Here is a 23,502-nt window from a genome sequence, read left to right on the forward strand (position 1 = left end):
TTATCTTTACCATATTAGCAACACCAAGTTCTCTCTCTCTGTGTGCGAGCTATGGATGCTGTTGTAATGTTGTGCACGTGTTGTTAAGTTTCAATAAAAAATGTGAAAAGATACGTTTCTTATTTTTCGACTTGCTTCTTCATATGATATCGATTTATTTAACATGGTAGCAGAGCGTGGTTTGTGAATATGAATGAAGAATTTAGTAGTTATAATTTGTTTTAAAAGTTACCGGTACTAGCGTAAAAATGGCATGTACAAGAAGCAGCGATATCGGCATACCGCTATTTGATGGTTCGGACTGATGAAATTTCTTTAATTTAAAAAGTGTAAAGATGTGGTTCAGCGAAAGTCAGTGAAAATGATAACGTGGAAAAATGGGAAGAAAAGGATATCCAAGCTACAAATTACATTTACGGCGCCATAACAAACAAGCAATTGGAATATATTCACGAGTGTGAGACTGCATTTGATATAATTACGAAATTTGATGCAATGTATTTAAAAACTTCAACATCTCTACAAATTGTTTGTCGAAATAACTTAGAATGTGTTAAACTGAAAAATTATCCTGATGTAAATATATTTTTCGACGATTTTGAGAAGTATGTGAACGAACTGAAACATGCCGGCGCCACCGTAACGGAACAAGAAAAATTGAACTGTATGCTAAGAGCATTACCTTCAAATTACAGTCACATTGGTGACTTAATAGATGTATTACCAGAGAAGGACAGAACAGTCGATTACCTAAAGAGCAAAATCAAATCAAAATGACTTGAAGAGAAAAATGATTATGAAGATTGTGCACCAGCAGAAAAATCAAATGTGTTCAAAATTGAAACAAGCAAATCGGGTCCACAAGGGAATGTCTGTTATAATTGTGGAAAACCTGGTCACATTAAAAAGAATTGTTGGCATGTCCATCAAAGGAACTATCGTGGTAATGGCTCCACTAATTATCGCGGTCGAAGTTCTTCAAACAATCGAGGACGTAGTCGTGCTTTTAGTGGACATCGTGAACGTGGAGCATACTCTAACCAGAGAATAAATACTCATCAAGGCAATGGTTTTCACACCACTGTTATTGAAAGTAACATGACAAGTTCCAGTGCAAATACTGTGACGAATAAAAATGAAATCGATTGGTTACTGGATAGCGGATGCACAGACCACATTATAAACAGTGATGAATATTTCAAAGAGCAAGTCACTTTGAAGGATCCTATTCAAGTGAAAGTCGGTGACGGAAGGATTTTGAAAGCTACAAAGGTTGGCGATATAATAGTTTCTTTTCCTGTACATAACTCTGAATCTATCGTAACATTGAAGAATGTATTTTATGTAAAAGAAATGAAAGCAAATTTATTAAGTTATTCGAAGATTACTGATAATCATAAAATAGTTTCAAAAGAAAAGTTCTCTAAAATATATGATGTCAATGGTTCATTAGTAGCAATAGCAGAGAAAGAAGAAAGATTATATAAAGTAAAGAATTATGTTAAAAATAGTAAAATATTTGCAAATTTGACCAACACGTTAACGTTAAAAGAAAAATTGCACCGTTCATTTGGACATGTAAATTTTAAATATCTGGATATTATGTGCAAAGATCAGCTATTAGAAGGAATCCCTAAAGAAATAGAAACCGAATATATGAAGTGTGCCATATGTATTGAAAATAAAATGCACAATTTACCATTCAAGAATAATAGAAGGAAAGCAGAAGATATTCTGGAGATTATACATACAAATGTAAATGGACCTCACAGAACAAGTGGATGTAATGGTGAGAAATACTTTGTGAGTTTTATTGATGATTATAGCAAGTTGGCAAAAATTTATTGTATCAAATCTAAGGATCAAATCTCTGATTGCTTAATTGAATATGTAAATGAAATTCAAAATTTAACAGGGAAGACTATCAAAGAACTAAGATGTGATAATGGTAGTGAATATATGAATAGCAAGATATACAAATTTGCAAGAGAAAAAGGTTTCAAGATAAAGTCATGCCCACCATATGTACACGAATTAAATGGTACTGCTGAGCGTTACAACAGAACTATAATGGATATGGCAAGATGTCTTTTAGCCGAAGCAAAAGTTGACAGACGTGACTGGCCTGAAGTAATTAAAGCTGCTGCTTATTTGAAAAACAAGACATTAACAAATACTGTTGTAAAGAAGACACCATATGAAATATTTTTCAATAGGGAAACCATCTGCTAATGAATTGAAATTATACGGAAATAGAGTGTGTGTAAGAATACCAGGAGAAAAGAGAAAGTCTAAGTGGGATAAAAAAAACTGAATTTGGAACTTTACTTGGATATACAGAAGTTGAATATAGAGTTTTGATGAATAACAGAATAATAGTTGCCAGGCATGTTGACATTATTGAAGAAGACATAATGTGTGTAGGTTGTGATGATGAAGATAAGAATGATGATACAAATAAAAAGGATGATCCTCAAGAAGTGTCGTGTGAATCGAGTAATGATAACTCCAAGGACAGTGTGATAAATGAAGATGAAACAAAAAGTGGAATGAGACCAAGAAGGCAAATCAAACCACCAGTTCGATTTCATGAAGAATTCGGGTACTACTGTGTTAGTGCAAATTTTTGTGATGCTACAGTTCCAGGTAACTTTGAGGAGGCGACAACATGCAGTGAGGCTGGACATTGGAAAGAGGCAATGGACAGTGAAATGAACAGTCTTGTTAAAAATAACACTTGGACACTAGTGACTAAACCAGAGGATAAAGCAATTCTAGATGTGAAGTGGGTATTCAAAAGAAAACCAGGTAATGTTTTTAAAACTAGATTAGTGGTTCGAGGTTTCCAGTAAAAAGATAGTATTGAGGATACTTACTCCCCTGTCATTAAGATGCAAACCTTAAAACTGTTACTTTCATATTCTTGTCAGTATAATTTAAATATTCATCAAATGGATGTTGAGACTGCCTTTTTAAATGGTTATGTTGTGTCTGAGGTTTAGGTTAAACAACGACAAGGCTATAATGATAATTCGAATAGAGTGTATAAATTAAAGAAAGCACTATATGGGTTGAAAGAAAGCCCTCGTGCTTGGTATGAGTGTTTTAACGAGTATATTGAGAGTCTAGGATTTCGTAGAAGTAAATATGATTATTGTCTTTATGTAAAATCTGAAAATGATGTATTTGTATGTATTCTTTTATTTGTTGATGATTTGTTGATATGTTGTAGAGATACTCGGGTAATTAATGATATTAAGGAACAACTACATAATAAATTTAAAATGAAGGATTTAAATAAAGTAAAAAGCTACATTGGAATTGATATTGAATATGATAATGAGAAAAGTAATATCTTAACACTGAGTCAGGAAAATTATATTGAATCTTTAGCTAAACTGTATGGTATTGAAAATTCAAAGCTTTATGATACACCAATGGAGACTAATCTTAAACTAAGCAAATCTAATTTAAATCAAAATGTCAAATATAGAAATCTAATAGGAGCACTCTTGTATATTAGTCATGGTACTAGACATATCTTTCAGCGTAAATTATTTAAGTAGATTTCAAAATTGTTATGATGAAACACATTTCAAATATGCTTTGAGAGTTTTAAAGTATTTGTACTTAACAAAACATCTAAAATTAACCTATAGTAAAAATCTTAAAACTGATATTATGAATTGTTATGTTGATGCTGATTGGGCAGGTGATATTGTTGACAGAAAGTCAACTACTGGGTTTGTTATTGAACTATTTGGTAATCCAATTTACTGGAAATCCAAAAAGCAAAGTTGTGTGACAAAATCTTCCACGTTTGCCGAATATATTGCTCTATCTGAGGCTGTGACAGAAATTAATTTCTTAAAAAATGTTGTGAATGATGTTTTTGCTGATATAACTCACCCCATTAAAATTTATGAAGATAATTCAGGAGCTTTGGCCATTGCTAATTATGGGAACTTCACTAAAAATTCAAAACACATAGAAGTTCAATATCATTATGTTCACGAAAATATTCAAAATGGAGTAATTGAAATTGTAAAGATTGATTCAGAATCAAATATTGCAGATATCTTTACTAAGTCTTTAGGAAAGATTAAATTTATGAAATTTAGAGAAGGTTTGAAATTGAAAGAAATTTTGTATACTGTTTATTTAAGGGATGTTTATTTAAATATTTTTGCTTGAAATGAAATAGATTTGGTAATGTCCTTATGTAAACTAAATTGTGTTTAACTTTGATTTTAACATTTAAGTTAATGAAAGAAACTTTTTTAAAAATAATTTGTGTTAAGTGTTGAATGTTATTGTTTATATCTATGCTTAATTCTAAATGGTAAAGATGAAAAGGTTGCTTATATCTATGTTTATTTGTAATTAGTAAATATAAATGTAAGGAGGCGTGTTAGTTTGGTACATTTATCTTTACCATATTGGCAACACCAAGTTCTCTCTCTTTGTGTGCGAGCTATGGATGCCGTTGTAATGTTGTGCATGTGTTGTTAAGTTTCAATAAAAAATGTGAAAAGATACGTTTCTTATTTTTTGACTTGCTTCTTCATATGATATCGATTTATTTAACAAAAGCACGGCTCCGACTCTTCGGATCAGTCGTTCCCGGAGCTCAACACGCTCTCTCGAAGATGCAGTAACCGCGATACACTAAGAGACTCCTTCGGTGAACTCGACGACCCACTCGGCACTCGCTGCCCGGCTGTCAACTCGATCGACTCCGCAGGGATTGACTCGCTAGACGAGACACCAACTCGATACTGACTAGACGAGGCACACTCACTCGCCCTCTCGATGAAGCACACTCTCTATCAGCTCGCTAGGCGAGACACTCACTCTCGCACTCTATGCGAGGCACACACACACTAACGGACTGCGGACGAGCAGGGTTTATATAGCTTTCGGCTTGTGTTCGAGAACATTCTGGGCTCAACCGGTAAGAATTCGTTCCAGAAGGTTCTCCATCCGTCCATGGCACATCTCCAATATTGTCGCCAAATGGGCGATTTCTCGCCAAATATGGCAACCCTGCCTTCCCTTGGCATTTTCTGACAACCCTAAACCTGCTTTGCGGGGAAGCTATCTTACCGCGCCTGTACATTTCGTAACAATATTTTTATGAAGATTCAGTTTAAAAAATGAGTAATAAAACATATTATGGAATAGGGATTACACTTTTTCTTTTAATTTTAACTACTACCTTTAGCGAAATTCCTTCTGAATTTAGCGAATTTTTAGCTACTTTTGCAGGTGTATCCAGCGGCATTTGAAAGTGAGAGTTGGCATCCATGGATATGCTGCTGTTATCAATAATAGTGCAAACTGGAATCTCTCCTTGTAAATTATAAACGAAATCAGCTTATATGCGGTGCCTATATGCGGTCTAGTCGGAAATTTACAATTCCTTTTTTGACGGGGGGGGGATCTGAAAAGGAGAGGATAATCTTGCCTGGGGTAGTGAGAAAATGTGGGGGCGTTTAAACATCTAACTTCTCTGCATTCAGTTTTATACAGAGGAAAATACAAATTGAATTCTTCGAATGAATGCAATTTTGTACAATGAAAATGTATTCTTGAACGATAAACTGCAAAACAAATAACGTCTTTTTTCTTAAGCCATGTGGAATAGAAAGACAGATATGTGTTACATCAATGAATTCGTAGTAAATATTGAGATTTAAATTTCGAATGCTATGTTACATGTATGTGAAGTATCTGAGTATCTGAGAAAATAATCTTAACTCGAATGGTTTTCAACTTTATGACGCCTAAAGACTGTTTTTCTATTACATTGTGGTCGCTGCTTTTTAGTTAATTTTCTAATGACATATAAACATTAAATTGTTTTTACTTGAGATTTATGAATAAAATAACGCAAACTAGACTGCAGAAAATTCTTCAGAATGAAGTTAATAATACTGAAAAAATACATTATTGTGGAACGTTTTGGTTTTATGTGTAGTAGTTAATATGGAATCCTTAAATTATATATATCTATATATAAATATATATAAATGGAACAAAATATAGAACAAGGTATAAAATATCAAAGAAAAATATCTTTAATATATAAAGTTCATTACCATACGTATTTTTATGCAATATCAATATGAATGGTTAGTTAGGTTTCGTACATGTATAATTTATTTTTATTTTTTGTATTATATATTCAGTATTGTATACTTATCTGAAGTTTAATTTTACTTGTTCTCCTTTTAATTACGACTTTAAGTGAGAAAGATCTGTTAGGGCCTTTATAGGGATCAAATTATATACAATCAATTAGATCCGACTTTTCCTTTCTTTTAATAATTATATATATAATATACTATTTTATAAGTATACATAAAATATAGCAGTTTTTTAAGCTACATATTTATATATCTATTGTTTGGTCTGGTTTGTTGGATTATAGAAAAGCATTTGACAGCTATTTGCCTGAGGGTAAGGATGCCTCGAGGAGAACTTTCTAATCAAAACTGACTCGTATGCACGTTACACATGGGGAAAACCACGAAAACTCCAATACAGCCATTACGTTCATCGGGATTCGAACCCCGGGTCAACCTATCAGTGTTCAACGACTTTACCGCTCAGCCGCTGATGAGCCACACACACACATACACATCCACACATATACATTCAAATATATTTACTTGTCGTTTATAAAGTATATTCGAGTGCAATTTGGAATGATGGAATGAAAAGATCGATTTGTTCATTCATTCCTAGTTTCAAATCGAATGAATGGACTCGCAAAAAAAATGGCGCATTCAAATACGGTCACTGAACTAAAGTAAGCTACGAAAATTTTAACGAAGTTTTCGTATTTTATCTTATTAAAACAAAATATCAGAATGTAATTAAATGTTTTACTTCTTAGAAAAATAGAAAATATAAATATATGTGAATAAAAAGAAAATATCTTTAAAAAAATAAAATTTAAATTTAAATTTACAAAAATATAAGAATTACAAAATATTGCAGAAATTAAATAAAATAGCGAATAAACTTATTCGTCACAAGCTCGCTAAATGTAAAATAGATTGTGAAGTCAGGAAGCTCTCCTTGTCATAGAAATATACTGTTCATCAGGATTAACGGTTATTCAGACTAAAGTGCGAAGTTCAGTGAGTAGCATGTATTTGCATTTTAATGAATAAACTAGCCAAAAAAGGGGGACACTTGAAAATTAGATGCAAAATTAACAAATGGATTGAACGAGCCCTCCTACAGCCTACCACTATGTGTAAGGATTTTCGTGGATTTCCTTAAGGTATATAAATATGAGCCCATTTTCCTTAGAAAATTCTCCATGAAATCATGCCTAGCCAACCGTTGCATGCTTTGCCATATTCAATTAAATAAGAACACAAAATCAAAACTAGGATACTTTCCGTTAACAATTAGTGCTAATTAGTGCTGTTGAACTAGAATTGGATCGGATTATTTGTTTATAGCAATGCTTTTCAGCCTCGTGACTTACATGTATGTAATGCTCAGGGGGGGAAAGGAAATTCCTAGACGAAAATAATGTAATAATGAAATGTTAATCAACAAATAAACATAATCATTAAATTCATTTGATAATTACAATTTAATTTGCAGTTATAAGGAGATGTATGTTATTTATAATCCCCAAAAGTGCATACTAATATTATTAAATTGTTTAATAAATACATAAGAGAGCACTTCAAAACTTTTCGCATCCTATATAATTTGTCTCAATTCTAGTACCATGTACATCCTTGTACTTACAGTGAAGAATAGAGGAGAACTCTGTATCTCATTTGAAGTTTTTATTCTTGATATACTGATACTGCATGAGACCTAAAAACACTTTTCTTTTACAATATATCTCCCCTTGAATATCGATGATAATTTGAACTAAAATTGTATAGTTTTGTGAATTTTAAATACAAATAACTTTTGCGGATGATAAAGAAGATAATAATAAACTAAGATTGCCAACTACGAATAAAAGAGAAAAAAAACTGTGCTGTGCCAAAATGGCAACATCGAAACCATATTCTGGATAGCTGTGATATGAGAATTGAACTAATAGAATGCTTATGATTGAGTAGCTTGTGTTTTTATGCTTTTTAAAAGATTATATAAAATTGTTAGCGTTGCCAAAATGGCTTTGTTTCTTTATGAATAATCTAATTTTCATTTCAAGAATTGTTATTAAATAAAAATCGTTATTAAATCGCGAGAAGAAATATCTCATGGAATATGGAATGAAAGATGAAAAGTTTGCTAAAAGACAAACTCAATTTTAGAAAATATTTAATGCGAAAGAAGAATAAAACTTGGTAGCAATACCTACTCTAAAATGCAAAGAAATGGATTAGCATGATTATTCATCAAATATTTGTTGAAAGCAATAGATTTCAACTCCTCAAGAATACTTAATATGATTTCTTTGGACTTACCATTACAAGTGATACCATCACCGATAAATCCCTGTCTACAATGGCAGACATATTCCCCAGAAGCATCGTGCGGTACACAATCAGCATTACGATCACATAGATATCTATCTTCCCGGCAAGACCTTAAAGCTCTGCAATCATAACCATCTCCTTCGTAACCTGCCAAACAGCTACACCTGTAATAAAATAATAAAATTATTTTGCATGTGAAACTTTGTTTTTTCTTACAAATAATCTTCTGCATTAAAACTTTTTTTACATTTCTAACATTTATATAGCTGCCAACTCTCCCGAATTTACTAGAAGCATCCGGTTTTTTGTCACATATCCCGGTCTTCCATCTAGATCCGTGTTTCCCAACGTGGGGCCCACGCCCCACAAGGGGGCAATGCGACTGTTAAGGGGAACAATTCGAAAATGGACTCATCCAGAGTTTAAGGGGACAAAGGACGTTCTAAATATGTTTCATGAAGTCAAAATTTTTCGAAATTTCATTTTTATTCCTCAAAATAAAGAAAAATGTAAGTTATGTATACGTAAAAAAGTTTTTAAATTGCGGTGCATTTTAAATATTTTATAAAGAATTCTCGCTGTAGACATGGACATTTAAATGCTTTTAAAGGCATTTAAATAACTGACACATTATGCTTTCCAGACGTTTCTTGCACATTTCAGCCAACGAATTTATTTTATCTTTTACTGTAGGAATGGCAACTGGTATGTTATTCTTTTCTTGAATGGCAACAGCAGCTGCTTTCAGCTTTGTTTATATTGATCTTATATTTCTTTCTTTCAGCCCTTAGTGAAATAAGGGGTGCAAGCAAGAAAAAACGCTCGTCGGTATTCGGAGGCATATTTAAAATTCGGTTTCATACCCGGTTCATAAACGGTCAACTTTTGTCCTTTTATGCCAATAATGCCTGACCAACAAATCAATGAAACTAGGTCGTCTTGAGGCACATTTGAAGGCGAAACCTAATGCTGATATTAATTCAGATTCGAATTATTTTCACACTTTAAGGAAAATTTTTGAAAATAGAGTAATATTAAAGTGTCTATTTACTGCTCATAATGCAACTGTTAATCGTGCTCTGGAGGTTATTTATCGAATTTCATTACTCATCGCTTAATCTGGTAAAAGCCATACTATAGGGGAGAATTTAATCAAACCATCAATATCAGCATTTAAAACTGTTCTAGACAAAGATGTTAAAGCTGTGCCACTAAATAACAATACTGTTTGCAGAAGAAAGATTAAATGAGTGAGGATATTGAAATACAACTTGTTGAAAAGCAGAAAACAAGAAAATTTTCGATGCAAATGGATGAACCAACTGTGAGAGACAGTGAGGCCGTACTTGTAACTTATGTAAGATATATTCATAAAGGGAATTTTGCCGAAGAAATGTTCTGTAAATCATTAGAAAGCACCACTACCTCCAAAGATATTTTTAGTAAGCTAAAAAATTACTTAGATATAAAAATATACCAATAAAAAATATAATACATCTTATTCTGCAGATGGTGCTCCTAATATGATGGTTGAAAAATAAAATAAAGCACGGAATAAGAAAAAGGGTTGTTTAACCCTCCGAGCGTTACGGGTTTAGCCCTGAGTTCCTCAAAATGTCATGAATAAGTGGTATTTTCTTGATTTTAATCAAAAAATTACTCTTTCATTTTGTACCTTGATTCCTTTTCTTCCAATATACATCCAAACCGAAATCAGATACAAGAAAAGCTAGCAGAAATTTTCATATTTAATGAATATAGAAGGCAGTCTTCTTTACGGAATTTTCCGGCCGTAACGCTGAGAATTGATAAAAGATGAGAATCTAGAACTGCTTCTTGTGCATTGTGTTATTCACAGAGAAAACCTGGTAGCTAAAAACAATTCGGCTGTCCTAAATGAAATACTAAATTCAGTTATAAAGTGTATCAATGCTATTAAAGCTAGGGCCAAATGTGAACGTCTTTTCAAGTTATTTTATGAAGAACAAAATTTTATGAAGAAAAATTAAATATATTAAATAAGCAACTTCAAGGAGCAAATAAAACTTATGATGCAAAAGGAAGATATTTGGTGTCGTTATTTTCGTTGAATTATGTCAGTTATTTACTATTTACCACAAAAATTTTGAAAAGTCTCATTGGCTCCAAAAATGTGACGTGACTACCGCTATACTTGTTATTGTCTATCATCTGAAAATTTTATCAGCTGATTTAAAAGATTTTATAACTTAAAACAAATTGATTTTCCAACTTGAATGATGCAGGCAATGCTAGTGGATTTGGCTGATATTTCAAATATGCAGTAAAAAGAAGAACTCGCAGAAATGCAAAATGATGAGTCAATTAAAACGTTATTTAATATAAAAGGAGCGATGACATAGCTTTGTGAGAAAACCAGAGTCAGATATCCAAATGCAACAAAATTTGCAAGAGAACTATTGTTACCGTTTCCATTTTCATATTTTGCTGACTGCAGATTTAGTGCCATAAATAATTTGCTGCTTTAAAAAAAAAAAAAAAAAAAAAAAAAAAAAAAAAAAAAAAAAAAAAATCTGAAATGTTTCAGATTTTAAATTACGTCCAAAGGGGCGTTTTTTAACATTTTGTGTGTTACCTTTCTTTATTAAATATCATGTTCCTCGCACTTAAACCATAAGATTCAGTGCAACAGCAATATCGCAAAATAGTTTTAAAACGAGCATATCTTTAGAATTTCCGATACAGAGACTCACGCGCTGGAGATAAAAATGTTTTTTCTGCACAACGTTGCCATTGCTCGCCTTGAAATCCTTGAGTTTGTTAATCAAAAATTCGTCAAAGTTTTAAAAAATAGGAAATCGATCATAAAACAAATTTCAAATTTCAAATTTGGTCTTCCACATGCTCATATTCGTTGGAGGATTACGTTATTCAAAATTCGATGACTCTATGTACCGTTGTTTTATCACAATACGAGAAATATACATACATTTATGCAGATTTTTCATTATTTAATTTCTTCAAATATAATGCAGGACTCTAACATTTTGTGGCAACAGTTTGAAGAGTGAACCGACATTTATGAGTCCGACGCAAAATGCCAAAACGAAACTAATAGTCCTTCGGGATTCAAATCCCTTTGAACTAAAAAAAAAAAAAAAAAAAAAAAAAAAAATCGGTTGGATATAATGAAACCGAGAGACTTGAGACTCAAGTTATCTAAATTGGAACCTGACATAAAATTTCTTTGCAGCAAGTATCAAGCGTAAGGCACTCGCTAAATTTAAATAATAAAAATTACTAATACTTAAAATAAAAAACTTTCACTTCTTGAATTTCAGTTCTCCATGTTTTGAAAGTTCACTTACTGTGTTTGCTCACAAAATTTCGTAGTCATTTCTTCCTAAAAGCTATCATTCAAGTTTCTTTTGTGAATATTTCAATTTTTAAATATTAAAAATTATGTATATGCTAGGGGAGCGTAAAATTTTTAGAGAGGATCGAGTGGGGCATAGCACAAAAAAGGTTGGGAAACACTGATCTAGATCATTAAATCTTTCGGTTTTTAAGGTTGAGCCTTTACTTATAAAAGTGTTTCTCAGAAATAAATGAAATTTATTGAATTAATGAAACTTGTTTTCATTCCCCCACCCGTAGTGTATAATTCTTCGTACTAAATGTTATTCACTCTGCATTGTGCTTAATCTCTTTAGAACTTTATTTGAAGAATCAGCTTATATAAAATCAGTTAATATTCACATTTAATTTTGTTTTGCTTCATTTTATGGTACATTAGTAAGTTATATCTAAGTAATAATATGCACATTAATTGCTATTTTTAATTTCGTCTTTAAAAGTACATTGATAAAGAAAAGCTTCCTCTCCTTATTCAGGATTATCTCAGTAAAAAAGTGTTAGAAAAATTAAACGATTAATCTTTAAAAAAAAAATTCTGCAAGCTTTCAGATTTTATATTACGCCCCAAGGGGCGTTTTCTGTGTGTTACCTTTATTAATTAAATATCATGTTCTTCGCACTTAAAACATAAAACTCAGTTCAACAGCAATATCACAAAATATTTAAAAAGACCATATCTTTAGAATTTCCGATACACAGTCTCGCGCGTTGGAGATAATTTTTTTTTAATAACAGTGTTGCTATTGCTCGCTTTGAAATCATTGCGATTGTTAATCAAAAATTCGTTGAAGTTTTACAAGATTTGAAATATATAATAAACCAAATTCCAAATTCCAAATTTGGGCTTCCAGATTCCCATATTCGAGTGGAGACGTACATTATTCAAAATCTGATGGCTGTAGATACGTTGTTTTATCACAATGCGAAAAACATACATACATTTATGCAGATTTTTCATTGTTTAATTTCTCTGAATATAATGCAGGGCGTACAGATTGAAAAGTGATTCAGACTTTTAAAGTTTTCGAGGCAAAATGCCAAAACGAAATTAATCCTGAAAAATTGAAATTAAAAAAAAATCCTGAAAAGGTTCAAATTTCAGTAACCCAGAAGTGTCTGTTACGTTTCTTTAGCTAGCGCTCAGCTCGCGTGCTACCACTCCGCTGTTATACTACTCCTACTAACCCTCCTTTTTTTTTTTTTTTTTTTTTTTTTTTTTTTTTTTTTTTAGTCCAAAGGCGCTTTGTCCCTGAAGGACAAATGTTTTCCTTTTGCGATTTTGCGTCTATTCACTACAAACGGTGAATCACTTTTCAAACTGTTGCCACAAAGTATTATCACCTTGTGTTATATTTAAAGAAATTAAATAGTGAAAAATCTGCATAAATGTATGTATATTTCACGCATTGTGATAAAACAACGGTACATAGAACCATCGAATTTTGAATGACGTAACCCTCCTACGAATATGGGCATGTCGAAGACCAAATTTGAAATTTGGAATTTGTTTTATTATCAATTTCCTATTCTGTAAAACTTTAACGAATTTTTAATTAGCAAACTCAAGGATTTCAAAGCGAGCCATGGCAACGTTGTACAGAAAAGCATTTTTATCTCCAGCGTGCGAGACTGTGTATCGGAAATTCTAAAGATATGCTCATTTTAAAACTATTTTGCGATATTTCTTAAACTGAATTTTATGGTTTACGTGCGAAGAACGTGATATTTAATAAATAAATGTAACACACAAAATGTTAGAAAAAAAAAACGCCCCTTTGGACGTAATTTAAAATCTGAAACATTTCAGATTTTCTTTCTTTCTCTCTCTTTTTTTTTAAGTCTTTTCTCGGTTCATCACATTCATATTCAGTATTCTGACAAAGATGGCTTTACAAAACTTATTTTTGCCCTTTTATTATTAAAGTTTCGTGTGTTAACTTTATTTATGAAATGCAACATCATTGGCGCTTACGCCACATAAAATTCGATACAACAGCAAAATCACAAAGTATTTAGAAACAACATATCTTTAGAATTTCCAATAGAAAGTCTCCGTTCTGGAGATAAAAATGTTTTTTCGTACAGTGTCGCCACTGCTCGCTTTGATATCGTTGAAATTGTTATTTAGCAATTCTTTAATACTTTACTAAATATGAAATCTCTACATATAATAAAACAAAGAGTCTGTCTGTGTGTGTGTGCCTTTCGTTCGCGCTGCGCGTAAATAGTATAATGTAAAATAAAAAAGTTGAATTTTAAAATTTACTTCTTCCATCCAGATACGTAAGCGAAGGAATTATTATCATAGTATATATTTTATGTTAATTAACTGATTTAAGTATAAAAATTCTTTATATCTTCATGAAAATGTTAAATATATGAAACTAAATAACATTTATTCAAATAAGAAAAATAAATATTAGATATAAGATATAAGATATTGTTTTTAGCAGAAGTGATCTGAGAGACCGCTCACAGTAGTTATGCGACAATTTAAGTCACAGTAGTTAAAGGTTAAGGCTTTAATTAACTACAGCTGAGAAAACATTACTGAAACATCTTCTCTACATATAATAAAACAAAGAGTCTGTCTGTGTGTGTGTGTGTCTTTCGTTCGCGGTGCGCGTAAGCTAATAGACCCACGGCTACGAAATTTGGTACATAGGTGCATCTAGACAAGAGCCAGTGCACCTCGAAGCGATGTTTTCGAAATTCGAATTCAAATTTTTTTATTTCATGTTTTGTGACGAAATCGCGTCATTTTGAGGCATAATGGGCTATAGGAAAGCGAGATTTTACTCTACGCACTCCATTTTCACATCGTCATGAAATGTAGGCAATTAGCTATTTTACGGACTTAAAATAAATTTCGTGTTTCAATAAATCGATTAAATACGAATTTATTTAACAAAGTGATCTTAACACCTTTTCAACGGGATTTTTTCTAAAAAAGTTTATGTTTAAAAATGTACAGTTCATTTTTCTTTGAATTTTGGACACGTTAAACTTTCATCCTTGCGACTGCTTATGCAAAAAGAAATTTGGAAAAATGATAATATTTTGCATTTTAAAAAATGTTTTTAAATGAAGCTTCCGAGTACACTTCTCACATCTCACATCTTTACAAATGTGATTTTGGCAACTTTGATTTTTGCAACAATTTTCCTTTCTTATTGTGGTTGATAGATTTTTGATGAAATCGCATCATTTTCAATAGTTTCATTCTTTCAGAAATATGGGTTTGGCTACAATTTTTCATCGTATTTCTTATGTCACTGTTTCTAAGAGATTGGCATATTTCCTTGCCATTTTTTTATATATATAATACATTTTTATTGATGTTTTTTATAAAGTTGTTCTGCAGAGTAAAATTCTGCGCGGAAGTTTTTGTTTTTTGAGTTTCTTTCATGTTATTTTTTGCTTATTTCACTGTTTGTATGTTATTGAAAAGTTTTGCATGATTTTTTTTCTTCAACGGAAAGTTTTTTTTATTAGAATAATTAATATTTGTATTAAGGGATATAGCTTATTTCATTGTAATTTTTGGTGCTACTATGGTAGACGGTTGCACGGATTTTGGTAATTTTTCTTTTGGCGAGTAATACGACTTATGGTAAACCCACTGCTGGATATGGTAACCGATACTTTGTTGTCATTTTATTAAAAAAATAATGCGTTTTATTATGCATAAATTCCATGTTTTAAATATTATTTATGGCTTCTAAATATTAAAAATCAACTTAATTTTGCATTTTTATTTGAAATAAAAATTTTGTTGTTTATAATATTTTATATAATTTTATGTTGTGGATGATGTAATCAATGGCGTCACCTTAATTAAAAACGTAATTGATTTTATTAATATCTATAAATTTAATCTAATGTTTTAAACATTATTTATGACTGTTAAATATTAAAATACAATTTAATTTTGCATTTGTTTTAAAAATGATTTTATTATGAATGATTATTTAAACAATTTTAATTCTATGCGTAATATAATCAGCTCCCTTATTGGTTACTGAATATTTGTGCATTACCGCCCCATTTTAAAATTTTATTATTCGTCTCTTCAAATTCCTCAGATTTCAAATGGAATGGATATGTCCGTTTCGAAGATGAATGTTGTTATTGGTAATTACAAGAATTATTGTTATCGGAATAAAAAGATTGCATTTTGAGACCTTATTTTGGCCAACCTATCTTTCCTAATCAAAGATTTATTTATAAATTAATAGAGTCAGAGGAAATTTATTTTAAATTTTTGGAGAAAACGTCGCTAATTGCTTCTCCAATGAAGTGCGAGAGATGTGGATCACAGATGATCTTTTTTTTTTTTTTTTTTTTTTTTTTTTTCTGGTACTTATCAATATACGACAGGTAAAATACTTTAAAAAAATGTCAGTACATAATTTTCTTTTACTTTATAATTGTATACTTCAACTTTTATTAAAAAATTAATACAATGTTTTCAAAAATTCCTGAGATATTTATTGCCACATATGTTTTAATGTTAAATAATTAAATCCTATAAAACTTATTTTAAAGTATTTAAGTACTATTTTAATTCTTTTAAACGTTGGTATGATGTTTTTAATTCGATATTCAATTTAAGCAATATTTTAATCCAATTAAATGTTGGCGCAATGTTTTTATAGTGGTGTTTTTATTCTATTATATGAAAGTAATAATTTAACCTTACTTTAGCATTTTATACTCTTAGTAACTGTATTTATTTACATGTGCAAGCCATCTTAAAAAACAACGTTTTCAACAAAAAAATTAATTCATTATTTTGGTAAAAGTGTACAATTGGGTGCCCCTTGTTTTTTGGCGATTCTTTTTTGACGCCAAGATCGGCGCCAGGAAGAAACAATTTCAAGATGGCCGCTACACAAAACCAAAATAAGAAGTCAAAGAATTGCATAAACTCTGTGTCCATGTACACATCGATCTGTTTTCACTTAAAATCATCCCAGAATTGCACAAACTAGGCATTGCGCACTGCTTTAAATTTGTCCATGTACACATCAATCTATTTTTATTTTAAAAAAATCAGGAGGCTAAAGCAAAGTTAAACTATCATGGTAACCAGAAATGAGATTTTATCGCCAAAATTTTACAAAAAATTGTTGCTAAGCGAAGGGGCACCCAATTCTACACTATAGCCATGATTTTTAACGATATTTACTTTTTTAAAGTTTCTAATACTTTACTATATGCGTAAAATACGTAAAAATAGCATTTTTCAAGATAGCTAAGGACTATAAAAACCGCGCCAACAATTGCTCCAATGTAAATCGACAAAAATCCGTGCAACCGTCTACTAAAGTAGCATCTAATTTTTTTCTCTTGAAAATATAAGATAAAATATCATTAATTATACTTTGCTTTTCAGAATTTTTTTTTTTTTTTTTTTTTTTTTTTTGTATTCTTTTTATGTTATTTATTGCTCATTTCACTGGTTTTAAGATATTGAAAAGTTTTGAGTGATTTTTTTAGGAAACAAAGTTCTTAACCTCCTTTATACCATTTGAGTTCTTAAGATTTTGCAAAGGGAAGTTGGTTAATTTTTTTATTAGGATAATTAATATTTGTATTAAGGGATATTGCTTATTTCATTGTAATTTTGTTATACGTAATAACTTTTTTTTTATGAAGTTGTTCTGCAGAGTAAAATTCTATGCAGTTTTTAAATTTAACGTTTGGTGTTTCCTTCAGCCACTTTTCCGGTACATTTAAAAGCCAGACGAAGGCTGGCAGCGAAGCTGCTAGTAAATAATAAAACAAATTTAAAAATCGGGTTTCCAGGAGCTCCTGTTCGAATGGAGGAATAATGGATTATTTATGGGTTTGCTTGCATATTTGAATGGAAATAACAATGAATCACGGCCGGTATATCGATTTTGTGTGAAATATGCGAAACAGAGAAATATGCGAAAGTTATATGTTGTCTTGAACAACAGACATTGGCAATCTTAATAGGTGGGCAGAAATAACGGATGTCTGGCATCATATTTGGACTAGTACTCGAAAGAAAGGAAATTTAAGCGTGGCGTTTCTGTCTTCAGCTTAAATTAGCAAAATTATACAATAAAGGTAATTAAAGTTTACGAAATCCTACACTTAGCTCTCTTGAAAAATTCATAATTTATTTGTATGCATTCTTGGACTTAATAAGAAAAAAAATATTTCATATTATCATAACCGAAAGAAAAAATTTTCGATATGGACCATGGTTTCGGAACAGTCCGATAGATGACGACAGGAACATGAATCAGTTTTAGAAATGTAGCATTCCGTTGCTTGCCACAATCTAAACAACATTCCTGAATCAGTCCGATAGATGGCGACACGAATCAGTTTTTAGAAATCTAGCATTAAAAATCTAGAATAGTGTTGCACTAGCGTCTACATCCCAAAACGGCAGCCTATGAGAGAGGCGATTCTATTATTTTCATCGGGGAGTAGAGGAGTTAGAATGGTTTTCTGAGGAATGCAATGGCAGTGGACTATATGTTTGCTTACATTTGGAAGTTCAAAAAATTGCTAAGGTGGACTGCCTTAGTTTCTACGATTACTTACAGGGAAATATTAGGCAGTTTTTTCGGTTTGCTGATAGAGGGTAAATAGGCAATTTACCTTTATAATCCGCGTTTATCTATTTAAACTTCAGAAGATTTAAGATGAAGAGAATATATTTAACACAACAGAACACAATCGTAAGACTTGTAAATCTTTTAAAAGACAACAGCAAATTTTTAAACATTACTGTAAAAAATATCATCTCTTCTAATTATAATAAATAATGAGATAATGCATGGATGAATTGTTAATTATATGATAACTATGCATTTATAAAAAGTTTTTAATGATGAACTATAAATAATATTTTTAATTATCGATGTGTTGTTTTTTAAAAGATTTACAAGTCTTAAGCTTGCGTTCTGTTGTGTTGAATATATTCACTTCATCATAAATCTTCTGAAGTTTAAATAGATAAACGCGGATTTATAAAGGTAAATTATCTATTCGCCCTCTATCAGCAAACCAATAAAAACTGCCTAATATTTCCCTGAAAGTAACCGCAAAAACTAAGGCAATCCACCTTTGCAATTTTCTGAACTTCCTAATGTAAGCAAACATCGTGCACTGCTGTTGGCGTTCCTCAGAAAACCATTCTAACTTCCCTACTCTCCGATGAAAATAATAGAGTCGCCTCTCTCATAGGCTGCCGTTTTGGAATGTAGACGCTAGTTTCCGTTGCTTGCCACAATCTAAACAACATTCCTGAATATAGGAATGAGTAAGTCTGTGGTTACCCTTCCAGTATGAATAAAAAGAAATGTATATCTTCTTAAAATGGTAATATTTATTTATTCATACTTTAACTCATTCATAATTTTTAAGGTTCTTAAATTTTTTCCTTAACAGATGCCAAATATTCTCAAACCAATTACAATATACAAATTTTGCTTAAATTAAAAGACGAAATCCTTATCTGCGAAGCAATCAGTAATTCTTTAAAAAAGTAACTGAAGAGTATCGACTTTATGTGCTTACGATAAACAGATTAAAAATCAAAAATCAATGTCTTTCTTTGAGAGTATAATTATCATGACACTGTTACACCTCAGAATTACCTAAATACAGGAGCGAAGCCATAAGATCGATCAAATTAATAGTATGATCTAATATTTTAGTCATTTAAATATATATATATATATATATTATATATATATATATATATAATATATATATAAATAAATATAAAAGTTTCTGGCTTGATATATTTCTAAAAAGAGAGACACTTTATTAATGTTTTATAAAAGGAACTTCAGTAGCTTATTACGTCCTTGTACGAAGTAAAGGAAGTATTCTTATTGCGAAAAATTTCGGGTATCATATTTCAACGAATATATCCATTTTGACCGCTCTCGAATCCATTTGAACGATGTTTTTGAGTGACACCTGTACGTAGGAACAGAATGAAAGATTATTTTTCCCAAAATGGATTCAGAAGTTCCCCCCCCCCGTAACGTCTGTACGTACTTACGTACTATGTATGTATGTATCTCTCATAACTCTAAAACGAGTAGTGGTAGAACATTGAAATATTGTACATGGGAATGCTCTAACATGTAGTTGTGCACCTTCTTTTTTTCGGCCGCACCAAACACATATAACTATACATATATATATTGACACTCTGTTACCTATCTCTGTGAGTTCAGGTTTTATTCTTTTAGGTTGGCATATTGTGAATTTTTTTTGCTGTGAAAGTGATTGAATTATGCTGTTCTTCTTAAACGTCTAGAGCCTGCCATTAGAACAAATTTTCAATTGTTCAAAAAACCGTTCAGGGTTTTAGCTTTTTGATTAACCTGTATGCAATATTTGTAGGATTATCAGCAATTTAAAAGTGTCACTAGGTCTAAAGGTGCCGCCCGTTGTTTACATTTGAAACTCTACGTAGCATAGTGATTTAAGTCAAATGGTGCACCAACATCAGTGTCTTTTTGCCCAGTGTGTCCAAAAGTTAACTTTCTGAATTTAAGACCTAAAATTGTGTCTTCCAGCCCTTCTGGCTGCATTGTTTATTCTGGAGTAGAGACTCTCATTTTAACTGTAAATATTGTTATATTTAACTGTTTTTAACTGTATTTGATGTTTTAGGTTTTTCTGCATTTTACAATTTTTAATTTGAGATTGAGTTTTTGTGTATTTTTGCCTTGTCGCGAAGCGAGAATTGAATTTATTAATTCTCTAAATGATTAAATCTCTAATGAAATTCGGAAAAATAAGTTAAATGAAGTGCAGTAAATGTATTGTTACGAAATGTCAGGCGTGGTGAGATAGCTTCCCCGCAAAGCAGGTTTAGGGTTGTCCGAAAACGACAGGGTTGCCACTTTTGGCGAGAAATCGCCCATTTGGCGTCAAAATTGGTGATATGGGATAGACGGATGGAGAACCTTCTGGAATGAATTCTTACTGGTTTAGCCCAGAATGTTCTCGAACACAAGCCAAAAGTTATATAAACCCTGCTGGTACGCGGAGAGTTAGTCCGTGCGGAGTCCATCGAGTTGATAGTCAATCAGTGAGTGCCGAGTGCATCAAGAGTGTCTCTTAGAGTATCGCGGGTTAGTACATTGTCGAATTTGATCTTAGAGTGTGTTGAGCTCCGGGAACGACTGAACCGAGGAGTCGGGAGCTGTACACTAGTGTATCGGCGAGTACATCGCGAGTTGTAGCGTGGAGAGTCTCCAGAGTACGTAGAGCTCCGAGAACGACAGGAGAGTCGGGAGCTGTACTCTGGTGCTTTGCCGTGAAGCTGTTTCCAACGTTATAGCCTGATAGTTTGGAGGCTATGTAGCTAATTGCTTCAGCGTGCTTATAGTAGATCTTCGACGACTTGTAAACGTAATTTTTGGAGCTGACTTGAATAATACCGGCCAATAAATTATGTTTTGATAGTTCATGAAGTGCTTTTTCTTTGTCTTTGGTGTCTGCTCTTGTCTAAATGTTTGTATTTGTTCTTCTTCACTTTTATGTTAAAAATTATTATTAACACATTATTTTCACTTAGGTAATTTATGTTTCAATTACGTTCCTTTGTTGAAATGGGCGTGGCCTGTTATGTCCATGAGACCAACTTGTTTAGTTAGGTGGGTCGGGAGATGAGCCTTCTACTGATTACTTCATCGAGTGCTGTCGTTGTTATTTACTTCAAATCCACGAACTCGTACCGTTCGTACCGTACGTAAAGAAGGAAAAAAAAAAAAAAACGCAACAATATGTGTAATTTAGTAGACCAAGGAGGTCACGTGGTGTGCACATCAGACACTTTTTTAATATGATCTCCAAGAGTAATTTTTCTCTTTCTTTAACATGGCGTAATTTCTTTAGACTGTAATCACATCTATTTATTTATTCATTTTTTTTTTTTTTTTTTTTTTTTTTTTTTTTTTTTTTTTTTTTGTTCTAATGGCAGGCTCTAGACGTTTACAGGCATTGGCCACTACTAATGCTGGAAACGGTGGTCTCTTTTCATGGAGGCAATCTAATAGGTGGACCACCGTTGCCTCCATAATAAAGAAGCCTCCTGTAAACACATTGCCTCATGTAAAGGGACCGACAAATTACATCCAAGCTTTCTCGAACCCGAGTCCTTCGGTGCGGCTGTTTGGGTGGCAGTATTTATTTATATTATTTTAATATTTTGCTTTAAAGCAATATAACTTCACTTTTACTCGCGTTGCCTTTTCCTTCGAAATATACCTATTCAGAGTGAGTTTTATTTTGTATTTTTCCATGATGTAAATCCACAATTAACACTGTTAATTATTTATTCACCTTTCTTTTTCATAGTGTTCCTTTTTATATTCTGATTCTGTTCGCTAACTAAAATTCTGAAGGAACTTCTGGTTTCTCTGAAAATCATTCACTGTGCTATTCTTAACATTCAGTTCAATGCATATGCGAATAACAGATTTCAATCTGTTCTAAATTTTTTAATTTCATTTCAATAGTTAAAAAACGCTCAAGTTCAACTTAATATAACTAAGAAATACAATAACAACTAACGAAAAAAAAAAGGTAATGTACATGAAACTGATCGATAGAAAAATAATACGAGGCTATCTCTGGCTACTCGTGTATACGAGACAGTTTCCCTCAAAAAGTCCTCCACGAAGACATCGCTTCCCTTAGGCAGATTGCCCTCAAGTGCTTTGCCATAAATAAATAAACAGAATCAAGCCAAGGCAAAAGGGACAGATAAACCAGTAACTGAAGTGTACTTTTCGACAGAATTAAAAACGAAAATTTGATTTGTGAAAAAAAAAGTCTGATGGAAACATAGTCAATTAAAGAGAGACCAGATAAGAAAGAATTTATAATAATTAATTCTAATAAATGATTTATATGTCGTTACTGCAATACAAGCTAATTCAGAAACCATATTATGTCCGTATTATATCCGTTATTAAACCATATATTATCCTGGTAAATGCTTTAGGCTTATTAGCTTTTAGGTATTTCCGCCAAATCAAATAATCCTCTCCAATCTAGTTCATTCCCACTTTAAGTTAGAGACTATTGAAAAAAAAAATATGTAACTTGTTTGATTTTTCACCGATTAGATATAATAAAGTTCTGTGTTATATTTAAAAATTAAGAAATTAAATAAATGACAGAGTTTACCTGTAACCCCTCGATGTAGGGTCATATAAACACTCCGCTCTTATGTGGCAGCTATTGATGACATTGCAAGGCACAACAGATTTTTCACATCTGTGTCCATCTCCGTTATAGCCAGGGTTACATTGACATCTATACTTCAAATCCACCGCATCATACACACAGGTTGCACTCTCGTGGCACGTGTTGCGGATGTTACATGACACGTCTGCATCCAAAGCACATCCACCTTTTTCACCAGTACCCTTGAATCCAGGTAGACACTGGCAGCGATAACGTTGGCTTTCCGAGTCATACAGGCACTGGGCGTTGGCATCGCAGTTGTCAGCAGTATTGCATTCGTCGATAGGATTGCAGGTAAAGCCATCGCCTTCATAACCCTACAAGGAAAAAATATATAAATAATATAAAAGAGCGCTCATCCACATATCCATATGCCGGG

The 23,502-nt window shown here is 32.0% G+C and overlaps 1 protein-coding gene and 1 long non-coding RNA gene across 2 annotated transcripts in view; one reads left to right on the forward strand and one right to left on the reverse strand.

The window, feature by feature from the left end:
- Ndg (Nidogen) overlaps window positions 1-23,502 on the reverse strand; it is a 112,068-nt gene that overhangs the window by 14,084 nt on the left and 74,482 nt on the right. Inside the window, exons 14-15 of the mRNA XM_085813388.1 lie at window positions 23,064-23,440; window positions 8,454-8,629 (exon numbers count right to left, since the gene is read on the reverse strand). Of these exons, the coding sequence (XP_085669514.1) occupies window positions 8,454-8,629; window positions 23,064-23,440 (553 nt within the window). The remainder of the gene's footprint in view (window positions 1-8,453; window positions 8,630-23,063; window positions 23,441-23,502) is intronic.
- Window positions 19,043-23,502, forward strand: part of LOC146998100 (uncharacterized) — a 30,535-nt gene continuing 26,075 nt past the window's right edge. The window contains exon 1 of the long non-coding RNA XR_015040287.1: window positions 19,043-19,226. This is a non-coding gene — a long non-coding RNA (uncharacterized LOC146998100). The remainder of the gene's footprint in view (window positions 19,227-23,502) is intronic.

This window comes from Stegodyphus dumicola, chromosome 3, assembly GCF_044657685.1.
Source record: "Stegodyphus dumicola isolate Sdum_Otavi_A_Nest chromosome 3, ASM4465768v1".
Taxonomy (NCBI): Eukaryota; Metazoa; Arthropoda; class Arachnida; order Araneae; family Eresidae; genus Stegodyphus; species Stegodyphus dumicola.